Genomic DNA, 16,258 nt, shown 5'->3' on the forward strand with positions numbered 1-16,258 from the left:
TTTAAAGTACAGGGTTGTGATTTTTAAGTTGAAATCCTCTGGTGTGTTATGAAGGGTTGAAAAGTTTAAGGGGTCAGAACAAACTTGTCAGAAAAACAGTTGCCCAACAAAGCAAAGACCTTTAACCTTGGGTTAATTTGGTTCAACCCCTCTCCGAACCCGAACCAAAGGAAGATTCTCATACATGACCGTTTCATACCAGTGTGATATTAAATAAGAACAAACTTTTATCTTTCCTGGGGCCCTTCAAAGTAAAATTTCCCCTTATATAGGAAACAAAGTCCAACATTTAGGCTCAACCTTTACAAGCTTTCAAGAAAAGTAGGAGAAAGGGTGGGTCTCCTGCTTTTCTTCAGTTAAGTGAAGAAGTGCACAATTAGATTGTTAGTCATCTCATTTGTATTATGTTTCCACTTTGTGTTTTCCATTACACAGCCCACAAAGTCAAAGAGCACTAGTGTTTGCTATCCCTCGATTACTTTCTCCACTTGACTAAGTCTTAAGTCAAGATTTCAACGAAATGGTGCCAAAATAATGAAGGACCAGCATTAAGGTTCAACGTTGATTCAGTGAAGTTAAAGTTGACACAGCGATGTTGACTGAACATCGTTCCAGTGATTGTTTACTATCCGGTTTATAATCAATCAACCATCATAACATAGACAGTACTAAAACACAAAACTGTCTATAAAACCTCAGTGGCAAACTGCTCGCAGTCTAAACTAGTTTTTTCTTTAGGACAAATGCTCCAGAAAACATTTGAAATCTGCTAATTAGCTGATCATTTAAATAGTCTAAGAACATCCAAACATTGCAACACGTAACCCCACCTCCCACTCTCTGCAAAATCAAAATACCTGATATTATAGCTGGTTGTTTTAATGTTTCCAAAGCCCAGACTCATTAGGGGTGAAAATGGTGACAGACTAGACCTTCCTAACGTAACCCAGGATCACCCTCCTCTCCCTATAACTAATGTAAGCGACTAACTACAGGGGTAGTGATTGATCTCCTGCCTCTTCTATTCCAAGCCAAACTACACATGTATAATAAGGGGGATCTGTTCAGGACATGGCAACAAAGAGTGCCGAAATGGACCCAGAACGTACATTGTATCGGCTATTCAACAGAGTTCAAACAAAACAAGAACACAATAAAAAACTGACTAATCTTAACATTTTATCGGTAGGCATGAACAAACTTATGGTCTATGCTCTTTACAGCTATTGCAACTGCAAGACTGGGCTTAGACATGATGCTTTAAATGTCTAAAGCAATGCAAAAGCAAACTTTTTAAATTAACTGTGGTATTGATAGCATTAGCCTTCCTAGGATGAAGAAAATCAACTATTAGAGGCATCAGGCTTAACGTTAAGCAGCAAAATCACATTCACCCAGGAGCTTGTAGTTACTGGCAAAATCGTAGCTGTAATGTAGCATAATCCCAGAGCTAGCTTATCTTAAAGTCTGTGGAAATAATGCTAAACCTACAATGTGAAACTTTTACCCCCACCCACCCCACAGTCACTGTCTGTGTTTGCTTGTAATGCATGCCCCCATAGGGATCTTTCCTTTGAACACAGTTTAGTCTAACTTCAAGCGCCTCAAGATACATCTAAGTTATGTTCGCTAGCATTTATTAAATCAAAACAGCTCAACAAACCTCAGAAACTGACCTTTTAGAGTTGGCCCTCTTCAGTTTTATGTACCAGGGCAGAGGTCAGGGGCTTTTTTGAGGGTTGTTTTTGAGAAATCAGAAGGTACAATTTTATATTGTCATCATGTTTAATGTTCAAAAACTCTTCAGAACTACAGAAACACCACAAATTTGGGATTCTGAACAGAGTTTTTCCCCCATCATAAGCTGATAAATGTGTAGCCTTAATGCTAAACTAGAGCAAACTACAGCAGCTGTTTTGATAGCAGAGCCTATCTTCTTATTGAAGTCTCAGAGGCAAAAAAAAAAAAAAAGCCAATAAGCCCATTTAGCAAATGCTGAACCATCCCTTTAAATACACAACTGAAATAGTACCTCGTTATGAAAATAAACTACTTCCAGTCTTCTAAAGGCTGCTCTCACACACTGAAAAGCAATGCAAATTGTAACTGACGCAAGATCATGTGATTCAGACCAGCTGAGACAATGTGAGAGTGTGTGTGTGTGTGTGTGTGTGTGTGTGTGTGTGTGTGTGTGTGTGTGTGTGTGTGTGTGTGTGTGTGTGTGTGTATTAGGAGAGAGACATTGCGGGTGGGGTGGGATCCATACAGGGCTTCCACAAGGGTTATAAGGACTTTCGAGCGTCTCAACTCATTAGTGACAACATCTAGAAGTGTGTGTTTTTAAGGAGTGGCTGCAGTCACACTATCACACCTCTTGAGCTGTCTGATCCATAGACAGGAATAAGTGACAGCTCAACAGAAGAGTATATGAGGTGAGAGTGCTTTGCATGGAATGCCAGAGCTGATTTACATGTCAGCAAGAATTTGAAAGTGTGTTTCCTTCATGCGTGCATGCACGTGTGTGTGCATGAAATGCTACCATTGGCAGCAGAGGTAGTGTGTGAGTCTTTAGTCCTCCACACATGAGCTCAGCTGACGTACGTGTGTGTGTGTGTGTGTGTGTGTGTGTGTGTGTGTGTGTGTGTGTGTGTTGCTGCAAAAAGGGTTCGTTTGTTCAGATGTCCCTGTGGCCCTGCTCCCCTCAACCAGGAGTAAAGAGCTTTTAGAAAGTTTAAAACATTGACTGTAATAGAGCGTCTCTTTGAAGCAGAAACTTCTCAAAACAAGAGCTCAGAAGAAACAAACTGAGGTGGTCCCACCCCTGTCTTTAAAGGGCGTGTGGATGAGGTCACCTCACACCTCATCGATACACGCATCACAATACTGAGTACTTTTTCTTCTTAAGAAAGAAAACGAAGATGCAGGGACTCATAAAACACTCAAGGAAAAACAACTATTCCAGGCACAATGAGAACTATGTGAGAAATGTCTTTGATGGGATTGATGTGGGCGGTGCCCATTCAGTTGGGAATGCAAAACTGAGCCTACTGGGTTAATTTGTTTTGACTGGTGGCTTTCAGCTGGTGAAGAGTATCCCTAAAGTAAGATGTTGGAGTCGCTACGGCAGTAACTGGCCTGTGAAACAACAATAAGTGTACATTCAGTTAAGATTTACTGAGCAGATATGTGGATTCCTAAGTAACGACAATGTTATTGTTGATATTTTTTCTAGTTTTTCAGAGATACTCTCGTTCTGAGTGTCAGGTTCGACAGGTCAGGTCTCAGTGCCTCTGGAACAAAACCTCCTGTTCCTATTGTCATTCATGCTAGCCTGGCACTACCCAAATGTGAAAGAAGATCTTAATCCACAGACTTGTAGAATGGGATCAAGTTCAATGCTGCCTTAAGTTTGCCTAATAAAAACTTTAAATTAAAAAAAAAAGCAACTGCACCGTTTACAGTGCACAAACACACACAAACTTACACAAATTTAGAAAGTTACATATAATTATCATGTAGCTGCCTGTTGCCCAATGGGGCAGTTTAAAAAAAATATGTGGACCAAGCAGAAATGCAGACTACTTTTATTCATGTTCTTTGCTGTATTTCACACATTTTTCCTTCTCCTTACTCTTTCTGTAGGTCTAGCATTGTGCTTACTGAAAATTGCTTCCTTCACTCAGAAATGATCAACCAATCAGATTTGAACAGTCAGGATTAGGATCTTCTACCAACAAGACTAATTTTCTAGGTAGCCTTAATCAAGGCATAAGCTGCTTTTAATTTCTGGTAATATCAAGTTGGGGTATTTTCTCAACGTTATTCTTGATCACATATTGCACTCAGCAAAAAACAAACGAGTTTGCTATTTAAAATATTCAGTATGGTTTCAGCCATGGAAGGCAGCCCACATTTTGCCCACTTGCCAATAAGGCTCTGCGGGACTAGTCTACTACATGTTTAAATGTTACTGCCCTTGATAGAAGAGTAGTCTGTTAAATGTATTTCCCCATTTCCTCCTTAAAAGGTAGGCCAAACAGAATGAAACATTGCACAAACATTGTGTAGGTTAGCTTTGTCAGAATAAATTGGAATATAACCAAACAACTGTGTAAACATATTTTGTGCTGACATGAAATAAACCAAGGCTATTGCTGCTAACACTGGTAAGATTAGCCAAACTCTGCAAGCTAACCAAACAGAAAGTATTACATGTAGATTTTTACAAGGGAGCCGGGAAGTTAACAACTAGCTAATGTACATCTTTGTTGGCTGGTGTCCAGAAAAGATATGCAAAACCTTAAAGTTGTAGCAAAATCTAGAAAATTTCATTACAACTTCATTGTTAACTAAAAATGATATTTCTGGGCTAGATACATTTGCTTGCAACCAACCAGTCAGGGCCAAACAAAAACAGAAAATTGGCTAACATGAGGTTTTTAAACGGAGGAAAAACAAAACTGCAATCTGTCAACTTGTCACGCTAACCTGAACATGACCCCATATTTGGAGCAAGTACCAAGTGGTGCTTTCAAAATTTATGAGCCAAAGTTACATTTTTGCAACATTTCTTCAATTACTGGAATTTTGCTCGTCAACCCATTTGGGAAATCCTGCCTCTTACCCTGTTCCCTCTGGCCCTTACACTTCTGCTTGCAACAAATGCTGCACATGACCACAGATGCAGAATTTCTTAATGAATTACTTTTGAAAATGACACAACTGAAAGATTTACACAACTAAATGGCCCTGAATTATCAACACGTTATATTGCAAAAAGGTTTCTTTACATAATGTGGTTGTATTAGTGTTACTTCAATACTAATTCAGCATTGTCAGGAAGATTTCAATCTAGGATGACACGGGTCAGATAATTAGAGTTAAAATACCTTCTGAACCAGAAAAAAAAGCCCCAGCAACAGATTATTCAGCAGACAGGGCCGGGGCACAGGGCTCTTTTCAAACAGTGAGAAGGTTTGAAAAAGACACAAAATCAGCAAAAACCAAATAAAACACGTTCCTCAGAAGAGCTCCGGGTGGAGCTGCTCTGTGGTTGGCACCGCAGTTTACTACAGCCCTGTGCTGTCTACATGACAAAGTGAGGGGTAAACAAGCCAGGAGAGAATCAGGAACACCCACACCCATTTTCACGATCCACCCGCCCTACTTTGCTCATATCTCCTACGTGTCCGTTGTGCTTTCACAAACAATCCCGAGAGAAGCCCTGCAGGACATTACGACACCTTTCCAGTAAAGTTAAGCCGGGGATGTGATGAGCACGCAACAATGCTCGCTCAGCACAAGATTAGGAAAACAGACTTTATGCATGGGAAAATGACATTCTCCGCTCATTATGTACCCCTCCCACCAACCTTTCCATTGTTAAGATGGGAGGACAGAGAGGGTATAAAAACCCTACACCCAACCTGACAGGGCCCCATCTGGGAAACAGGAGTTTTTACAATTGACACGTGACTGGTGCTACAAAAATATTGACTCAGAAGACCTGACATACACCACATGGCCCAAAAATTCCACGAAGAGGAATTTTTAACCTTGATTTCACAATCTGACAACACTTTTGAGAAATGCAATTGTATTTTTTAAAATACATGTTAGTCTGAATTCATCTTTGTGTTGTGTTTCAAATCGACTGATATGCTACGTCTCTATTTCATCTATGACACATCTAAGTCCAAAAATACAGGCAAATAAAACATTAACCACAAATACCCAACAAAATACGAGTCTTGTGACATTATCTCTTTATCCATTGATTGTTATCACCATATACAGGAGGCAACAAAGACAAAAAGAGGAAGTAAAAGACAACAACAAAACATTCGTACATAGGACCACTAGGTTCACCTCTGGTTTAGAGCGCACACACAGACACAGACACACAAAACATATGTGAGGTTTTGCAGGTAAGGTTCATAATGGTTCAGATTCACTTTAATTTTAAACAGAGCGTGATGATTCATACTGGATTGGTTAAGAGATCGGCAAATAGAGCAAATGAAAAACAGATGTATCCAGAGATGACATGTGCCCAAGCGCAAAAATTAAAAAAAAAAAAAAAAAAATTAAGCAACCTAAAAACTGCAAGCATGGACGTATGAATATTCCTAACCTGCAAAATGATTCCTCCATATAATATCAGCGATAGTCATTGGTGGGCCACCGGCAGGGTGTGGTTTACCTTTGTCATGGTCAGTCCTTATCATATCCATTAAGGAATTCTCCAAAGAGTGCAAGCTAAAAGCATCAAAGGGCCGATTCCGGTCCTGCAACACAGCAAAACAGGAAGAGCGTTCGCATTAGAGTCATCACAGTAGATTGCATGCAAAACAAAGATGGGAAAGTATACTGATATGCTACAATGGCAGCAGAACCTGTACTGTACTACCTATTTAACACACACTTGAAAATAATAGACAGTAAAATTATAAACCTGAAAAAAAGAACAAAACAAAAAACTATGATTTGAGGTGACAATTTTTAAAATGTAGAAAAGATTTAGATCTTGCAGATAGTTATTTAGAATAAAACTTGAAATAAAAATAATTCTTATTAAAAAAAAATATACACACTGAAGAGGGACAATAGGTTTCTATTTCTGCCTCGTCATCATTGTGGGAACAGCCCTGCATTCCAGTCGTGATCTGCTTTACCTTCTTCAAAACGTGGCAAACTTTAACTGGCATGTTTAGCTGTTGAATTTCTGGTTAGGTACCCTGCTCAAGGGCAGATCGCTAGCAACGACTTGCATCTGCCGGCAACTCCCTTTTTTGTGTGTTAAAAAGAAAGAACATTCTTGCTTTCCCCATTCAAATGCAGCGTGTCTTCTGAGTCATAGGACTAATGGAAATAAGGGATCCGGACTTGATGTTAAGTAGGTGATGTGTAGGCCCTGGAGATGCCAGTAAACACAGGTGATACTAAGCAATGATCTATGAGTCAGTTGCTGGGCTATCCTGACAGCATTTTAGTATTTCACATTTACTGTTTTCAGCCTATGGTTTCCAGTGTAGAAAAATAAAATGTCACTGTCGTGTTGTTGAGATGTTCCTTCATTTTAATTGTCTATTGCTTGTTTGCACAAGGTGACACATGCACATCTTCTAGTCTTTTTCACTTTCACAACCAATTAGGAAATCAGTCAACGCTTGCCTCAGCTCTTGATTCAACAAACAGGATCATTCATGAGCAGATTCAGACCTGGTGCTGGTGTAACATCCAACTTTCAACCTTTCACTTTTATACTAGAGTGACACTTTTTTGGATACCATATACTGAAGAACTGTGAAGTTGTTTCTCTGTTTATGAAGCTAATGAAGCCAATAAATCAAGCATACAAGGACTTAAAGCAGTCCAAAACTGAACCACAGATTATTATGTAAAGGTTATAAAAGCTGTTCCTTCTTGTCAAGTCAATCAGACAGGAACTCAGCTTCACTTGAGAAAACTGGTTTTGAAACTTCCCTCAAGAGTTAAAGTTAGATGCTGCAGCTGTCATGAGGTACTGAGAACTTTTGTTTGTGTGTCCTTTGGTATGCATTTCTGCCTGACTGTTCACGAAACCTCTCAAACTTTCAGATCTTGTAAGGCAGGTCGTTCTACTACATCCCAAACAGTCAGATTAGTACTATATCAGACACCACAAGGTTAAAAAGCTCCCTGCTGATGAAGTGCATGTATTCCTGTTAGGTGTGAATGAATTCATGAGAACAACATGTGTGCCAAAGGTAAGGCCTGAAAGCGCCCAACCGGAGCTGGAGTGGCGCGGCCTTGGCAGCTGTGTCCTGTGTCCGCTGCCTGAGCTGGGCCTACATTGTTTGCACACCACAGCTATTGTTGCCCATTCGGCTGAGCATTCAAAAGTGTTATTCCCCTCACTCTGGACCTGACAGCGCCACACAGATAAAAATCTGCCCACTTGGTACAAACCGTAAACACTTAAAACGCTGAGCTTTTAGTTTCCTCTCCCACCCCTCCTTTCTGACACGTATGGATGGACGCAGTGATGGGTAGCAGGTCGGAGAACTCACAACGGTGAGATATTATGCACTATAAATCGCAGACAGAGCTCATTCTTGAACTCTTTATGCGAGTTCCCAGAGCGTGGAATGCAGGGTCGACTTCATCTAGCTTGACTCTAGCTCATCTTTCCTTGTGATCCACAAATAAGACATAAGAGCATTTATCGGGGAGATCAAGATAAGAAAGAAGCCAAGCATTTCAGCATGACTATCTGTTTGTAATAAATGAAGGGTGTTCATAAGGTAGAGGGCTGGCAGATTTACCATTAATATATTTTTTATATGTTATGCATTATTGTGACCTTCACAACGTCTTCTCTATAGCACAAGCAAGCGATCGATGAGAAAAGTCCCAAAGGTAACAAAAGAGCATAATCGTTATGATTAAATTACAGGCTCCTGTTTCTCTTAAGCAGCATTATAATGACCCTTCCTAATACTGAATTAAGAATGATTAAATTCAATACGTGCTTTCCACTGAGCAACACATTTTACATAGGCATAATAAATTAATGAACTAAATGTCTGCAGCACATGCAGCAGAGTAGCATCACATTTGTGCAAGTGGATCTGCTGAGTCATGATGTCATCATGATAAGCAGCTTTCTAGTTCATGCAATACACTACTGGAAAGTTAAACAATGACTCAAATATTTCCCCTTTTCAGCAAAACTTTACTGTGTATATATACTTAGTACCCTGTAAGTATACTGTATACAAGTATACACACACACGCACTATAATAGACAAAAGAGAAGTGTACACATTACACCTGTAGGAGCTGCTTGGCTGTGGAAACCAATACCATGAAGCTCCCAGTGCAGTTTTTGTGCTGATGTTAAAGACAGGAGAGGTTTGGAGCTCTGCAGTTATTGAGTCAGCAGAGCATTGGCGACTTTAATGCACTGTGCGCCGCAGCACTCAGTGACCCCACTCTGTAACTTTACGTGGTCAGACACTTTGTGGCTGAGCTGCTGTGGTTCCTAAATGCTTCCACTTTACAATAACACCACTTACAGACGATCACAGAATGTCAAGCAGGGAAGAAATATCAAGAACTGACTTGTTGCGGTCATGGCATCCTATTACGCCACGCTGCTCAAAATTCGATGAGTCTTTTAGGATGAGCCATTCTTTCACAAGTCTGTCTGGCATATGAAAAAGGAACACTTGTTTTTACATGCCATGTGTGCGCACACCTATACCTCATCATAAATTAATCTGTTTTATGGTTTGTTCTACAATTCTTTTGATTTGATTTGTTAAATTTAAGACAGAATAAAATAAAATCAAGCAAATACCGGCCTGGTTCCAAAGGTACAGATCTATCAAAATGTTTGATTACTCAAAAGAATGAAGTTTTGAGAAGATTGTTTGATTTCCCCCAGGAATTTAGACCCTAGTCCTTTTGGTCGAAGCACAAAGTTGCTTTAAAGGTTCTTAATCCCGGAGGAAAGCTCCTAGGGTGGAGGCCTTGGAATTGTCAGTCAACAAATGGCATGAACCTTTTATCTGGCTCAAGCTGCCATGGGGGAAAGAAAAGGAAAGCTCCATGCCGGCTATACCTTTTTAGATGGATACAAGATTCCACCTGTCCGTCTGTCTACTAACACCCTTCTGAATCTGTATGTGATTACAATCACAGAAGGCCATGGTATCGCCCTGGAAGATCATGTGAATGTGTGTGTCAGGGTTCACACTGACATATTAAAGTGAATTCCACACATTCTTCCACCTTCCGAGCGGCAGACAGTGTCAGGCGAGTACAAGCGCCTATCAGCGCACACGTGACTGAACCTTCAGCCTGCGCTTCATCGGGAGCATGTGAGTAATACCGAGGGAGATCTAAACTGTGACAGCAAGCACACCTGTCACCAGCTGTCCGCGTGGTTACCACAGGGTGTGTACCCTGCCTGCTGCTCATGCAGCAATTTCCCTGAGTTTCACTTCAGTAAACAGGCCAGTCGACATGTGGCATTCTGACCTTGCATCCTGGTGATAACTCCTCTCCAATTATGGCGTTATTGCCAAACAGCTAAGTGTGAACCAAACACACGAAAGAGCAATGAGCCTGTCTGACTAAGAAATGTCTTAAAATAGCTTAAAAACAACAACGAAAATACCTTCAGACATAAGAATGCCTTCTCTGTACATGGATTTCTGCTCCTAAAGGAACAACTCACATGATTTTCCCCCCCCCCCTTACATCAGCGAGAGCAGTCTGTCCTTGAAACATTACTGGTGCAATAAAAGTCACTGCCACAGGAGCCGTGAGTTGTAAACATTTTTAGTTTTGTTTCCTAAAGAAAAACCTTGATCATAACAGTGATATCATGGTGACCAGATATCACAATACATAATATAACAAAAAACAAACTAGAATCAGCTGACTGTATATAAGTCACTACCCTAATTATTCATCTGGCACCACATGAAAGCACAAGAGTGCTGTACTTCATCTCTGCAGTCTGCCCGAGTTTCACTTCAGTAAACAGACCACTCCATACAGTGTGACATGTGGCCCCCTGACCTTGTCTCCTGGTAATAACTCCAGCTGTAATCCAGCCAAGTCAAGAGAGCTCGGGCAGAGGCTCTCGGTCGAGGGAACCGAGTAAAAAAGCCTAAAGAGTCGGACTGACAAACACAGTCACCATCTCCTGAAAAGCCTATCGTTTCAAGCCGGCTGGAATTTCACCCCATGTCGAGTCGCATTTCATCTGTCCTCTCTGAAATAACGGGTTAACTTTTGTGCTTTGTTCTCTCTCGAGCCCCAGAATGAAATGACGCCCCCCCCAAAAAACAAAGCATGTGAAAATAATCGTCATCTACAAAAACTGATTACCACTCAGCTCACATGCATCTGCGGCTATTTATCTGAAGTAAACGGTCATAATGTGCAAATACTCGTGACTTTCAGCTTATTGCCAAGTTGAAACTTGGGTAAAATTTCAAATCTTTTGTAACCGTATAACAGAGGCCAAATAAATGTTTGCTGCTCATAATTAGGCGTGCCATTTATTTGATCACAGATAAACTCCGGTTGTTTCCGGCGTTTATCTGTCTTTTTCCGTGTTTAATATCCTTGCCCGGATTTAAAAACTAGGCTGTAATGAATTAATGTTTCACGACTCCTTAGCATGCACCATCTGCATCATTACCAGACACACAATTTATAAAAGTGTGCAAACTCTGGCATAGTTGTCACACTGTATTAATGGCTCTTGTATTTACATACACAAGTCTGCAGGTTTTATAACACATGGTCAACATTACTGAAACTGTGTCTTTTATCCAAACCATGATCTTATCTTAAACCTAACCAGGTAGGTGTTTTTTGTTTATTTTAAACAGCTTCAGTACAAATGGTTTACGTGATTGAGAATGTATATACCTCCTGTTAAGGTAACTCTTGTTTACCGTCTGTGGGAATCTCCAAAGATCCCACATTTTATGAAAGATGTGAGTCAGAGAAGTGTAATATAGAAATCGGAAGACTGGGAAATATACACAGTGAGTCCAGTTACAGTTGTATTGATGCAGCTTAAGCCAAAACAATGTAATATATAAACAAATTGAGCTCGGGTCTTTCTAGATCAGGTCCTCTACCAGAGGCCTGGGAGCTTGAGGGTCCTGCGCAGTATCTTAGCTGTTCCTAGGACTGCGCTCTTCTGGACAGATGCGCAATTAATCAATTAATAAGAGATGAGAATGTTAATTCATTACAGAAAATATTTGATCATATTTTAACTTGGCTTATTAGGAAAATAGCAAACAAGGCAGACACGTGACCATGTGAGAAGGTAATGCAGTATTTGGACTGGTAATGGTAAATGGTAAATGGCCTGTATTTATATAGCGGTAATGTCTCTTCTTCCAACAGACATGTTAATGAAGGCCGGCTCAAAGAGACCCTGCTCTCTAGTTTTCACACATACAATCTTAAGTATGGGCCAAGCGTCGGGAAATAACACTGCTAACATGCCAGTGCGGAACATTTCACTTTAAAGCCAGATATACACTCTTTATGTGGGTGTTTATGCCCCTGATACCTTTATCCGTTTATCGGTCACCGTTACTGTGGCTGATGCTGGTGGTATTAATGTACAGCCTCAAGTAGTAGTACGTTATATTTTGACTTTTAAAAAACAAACAAAAAAAAAAATCTTACTGACAACCTTCTGTCTTAACATAAAAACTAATTCATTTGTTCCCCCCTCCCCGTGCGGATTTTTTGACCCTGAATAACACTCTTGCTATCTTCCGGGTTGGACCTGTGCGTCATTTTCATGCCGCCCACTTTTCCATCACAGGCCAATCAAATCCTTGTATGTTACCTTCAAGTACTGTGAAAAATGTTTGCAATAATGACGAAAGCTTACATGATAACGAAGACGGTACTGATACATATTTTCTAAAACATAATGCAGCCTTCAGTAGCCAGTATTAGTTACGACATATTATTTACTGACTTAAACACAGCATGTCACTTATTCAGTGATCAAGCGGACACGACCCCGCTGCAGTGAAAGTCTATAGCGCTGCCGTAAATATGCGAATATAGAGGGTAACGAGGAGCACTTGAATGCATCGTGTGTCCTTTAAACCCCACTGAGCGTGAGCTGCCACAGGAAAAATAACAATTAAGTCCAATGAATCGTGTCTATTTCTAGCATGTTTCTTTTCGACTGCATAAACAATCCGTGATTAATACTTCAAGGTCACTGTTGTATCTGACTCTGAATCGACCTAAAAAAAAACACAATCTCCCGGCACATACAAGCCACATAACGCTGACAGCTACCGGCAAAACCCGACTTTCAAGTAAACCGCATTAAGTCGCTGCTTAGAAACTGTCCGCATTTAACGTAAACGTTGTACTGATATGGGAGTCTTTTTTTAAAACAACAACAACAAAACCCACGGACATTTGACCACGTTTATGATACATGTGGGGAAGTAATTTGAATAACTCAAAAACATTCACCGTACACTGATAAATAGACCTGTAAGGACTTCGTGGTGCTGCTGAGCTCAGGGTGATCTAACTTTTCTGTAGTTCTCTCAGGCACTGGTGGCTTATACAGATATATATATAGACATACATTTATATATAAATAGACCCTCACATGGCACTTATAGTGCCAGGGAGAGCAATCACAGACTGAAACATAAAGCCTGGGCTTATACTGGGCCTTCTCTTACACCAGGGGAAGTGTTTACCTGGAAAGGCAGTATGTTGTTGCTGTTGTCAGTCCTGAATGCGCTGTCCTCCATCCAGGGTTTGGGGCCGAGTGGACCGGGTCGTGGGAATTTTGGGGGTGCTATAACATTGCTGCTATAGGGCTTTTTCATTGGGGAGATTGGGTTCAGGGGTGACTGCATTCCGACGCCGACTCCAACCCCGACCCCTACCCCGACACCCACCGCTCTGCGTGGGTCCCTGCCTGGCTGCAGCCCGCTCCAGGGGTTCGAGGCTGTGCTCCACCCCGCGTTTTGGTGATTATTCCAAGCGGACGACGAAGGAGAAGACGACGACGGGGTCCCCTTGCTGTTATTCATGATGGTCTGATAAGCGTTTCTCTGTGGGAACGGCCCTTGGTTGGGGCTGACGGGGGATCTCCTCTGCTGGGGCTGCTGCTGCTGGGCTTGCTGCTGATGCTGTTGCGACTGGGGAGCCAGACCGATCTGCGGAGAGAAATTACCCCCGAATACCGGGTTGACGTGGTGGGGGAAGTTCTGGAAAAGCATCGTCCCGTTCACCGAGGGTATTCCCTGGAAAAAGCTATCGTCCACGGCATTTGTGGTTCCAGTGGACCAAGTGCTCCCAAACGATGACGGAGGGGAGGAAAGGGGGCCGCCGGTCTCCTGCGGCTGGTGGTGGAAGCTCAAGCCGGGTAGGATCGGCGACTCCATCGGCGCTTTGTCCTTGCTGCCGCTGCTCAGCGCTGAAGCCGCTTGGTTGTTCCCGGTCGACGGACTCTCCGACTCGGATGAAGAAGAAGCGGGCTCCGATAACGGGGTCGGTGTGGAGGGAGGAGGGTCTGCTTGCGTCGGATCTTGCTGATGGTGAGGCTGGGCTTTGTTTTTGTCCATCAGTAAATCATCCTGCATGGTTTGCTGAGCTGCAACAGGGGGAAAAAGATACGAGGAGTTATTATTATTATTGTTGTAACTCGGGAGCTCTTGCACCGGGCTCGCCGGGCTTCTGTAGAATCTGATGAACTGGGACAACTCCGAGAAGGATATGATGTTAGAGGGACCAGCCAGCTGCAAAGCGAATGCGTGATCACCCATTTAGACGAAAAGAAGAAGAAGGAGAAGAAGACGAGGACGAGGAAAAAGCCCCACTTCCCAAGACCAAAATGATTCAGAAATCCCGCAAATTATACACGGAGCATAGTATGGCAGCAGATATTCACCAGATTTCGCCACGTCTCGTTTTTCCCTTCCACACAGGAACTCCGGAGCTGCAACGTGAAACTGATTCAGTGTGTGTGCCTGTGTGCGTGTTTTTGCCCAAGGACCTCCCCTATATTCATTTACATACGTCAGTAAATACAGCTGTCCTTCAGCAAGGTTAAAGCCGCTTCTACCTTGACCTACACACGCACGCGACCACAGAGGGGTTTTATTTATTTTATTTTTTTTTAAATAACACCCAAAAAGGCGCACAAGGTCTTTTTTACGCAGCAGAAATTAGGTGACGCACCTGAACCAATTTAACCGGTTGTCATAAAAAATAAAATGTCCATAGAATAAAAAACAAAGTGCATACACAATCATTTCATAAAGACGACGAAGTTTACTGAGCAAATACGATCATAAAGAAATGATAGCTTCTGCTTTAGACTCCTAGAAGGCATTTAACAGCGCGCAAAGAGACACTCTGCCCGAGGTCCGCATTGACACAGCCACGGGTTGGCATTTACATAGTACAATATGTACCTTGCATTTGCAGTCAATAACTTTTAAACTAGGGCTGGAATTTAACTGAAAGTCTACTCTGTCTAAACTAAAAGGCTTTACCTTTCATGCAAAATTATTTCCTCTTTGCATTTGGAGACAACGCCTTGGAAAAGCCCAGTTAACATACACGACCTGCACTATTATCCCGTCAGCAAATTTACATTTAGAATTACATTAAGTGCCAAACAGGCCTGGTAATCTCAACAATGAGCAGGCAGGGCAAGCAGAAATGTCAAACACAGCGGATACTCTGATCAGGGAAAGGAAATTAAGCAGCTGAGTATATATTCTGCCAGCTGGAGCAAAAGGCACAACTATGAGATATGACACTTTGGTGTCAAATCATTGTCAGACTCCTCTGGTCTGTTGATCGGAAACTGTCTCCAGAGAGCTAACATACAACCTATACACAGGCCTTTCAATAGTAGTCTCTAGACTGACATAACAGATCATTTCAGTGCTATAATGACAGCAACACAAGTAAGAATTTCATGTTTAATCGCAACAGCCTTCGTTACACATACACTCGCACACACCCCACCAGTTAATCCGTGTTTTCTCCTCCAGGATCTCCCGATTCCAAGGTCATCAAAGAAGCACAATCAGCAGCTTGTACAGTGGCTCACCTCACCGGCTCTTTACCACACACACAAGGCAAAACCTGACCCTTCAGCTGCCTGTTTATCGCGCTGATCGAGGCACCCGATATACATTTCATCAAGCTGTCTTGTCTTGAAATCCCTCTGTATAATCCACATGCTCCCCCCTCCCTCCACAAAAACGACAAAACAGCATGCACACACAGCCTGGTTTTCTCTTTGCCTAACATGAAGTTTGAATTTACCTTTATCGTTCACCTTTTGGGGACTCTGTAAATAAAGATATTTCTTGTTTGCCTCGTCTGGGTTTAGATATGACAAACGAGCTACCCTTGTGCCGAGGTAGTCAGCAGTTGCTTGAACAGCTGATTGACTGCGGCGCATGGACGCTGGCGAGTAGACTGCTGGGAGTTGTAGTTTCAAACGATAAAGTGGCCGGTCAGCAAAGGTGTCTGTCTTTCTGTCTGTCAGTCCCATTGAATTTAGTGTAACTATGCTTTTTTAAACAGGCACATTATAGGAAAACAAACGAGCACAAAGGATAGAAAAACATTGTGTTTAAAAAATATGTTCTCACGTTCAGAGATTGTCTTTTAAATATGTATAATCGCTTCTCACGTCAGTCACATTATGGATAAGGTTTCCTCTCTG

General features: G+C 41.8%; 1 protein-coding gene across 8 annotated transcripts in view; it reads right to left on the bottom strand.

Annotated features, from left to right (window-relative positions):
* The window catches only part of cpeb3 (cytoplasmic polyadenylation element binding protein 3), a 43,069-nt gene extending 27,108 nt beyond the window's left edge, over positions 1-15,961 (bottom strand). For 2 of the 8 annotated variants that reach the window (XM_031726328.2, XM_031726327.2), the window contains exons 1-2: positions 13,263-14,455; positions 6,203-6,287 (exon numbers count right to left, since the gene is read on the bottom strand). In XM_031726328.2, the coding sequence (XP_031582188.2) occupies positions 6,203-6,287; positions 13,263-14,336 (1,159 nt within the window). In that variant the 5' untranslated portion in view covers positions 14,337-14,455. The other 6 variants (XM_039621770.1, XM_039621769.1, XM_039621772.1 and 3 more) reach the window with 5 other exon arrangements.
* Positions 15,962-16,258: the final 297 nt, after the last annotated feature.

This window comes from Oreochromis aureus, linkage group 13, assembly GCF_013358895.1.
Source record: "Oreochromis aureus strain Israel breed Guangdong linkage group 13, ZZ_aureus, whole genome shotgun sequence".
In the NCBI taxonomy this organism is placed as follows: domain Eukaryota; kingdom Metazoa; phylum Chordata; class Actinopteri; order Cichliformes; family Cichlidae; genus Oreochromis; species Oreochromis aureus.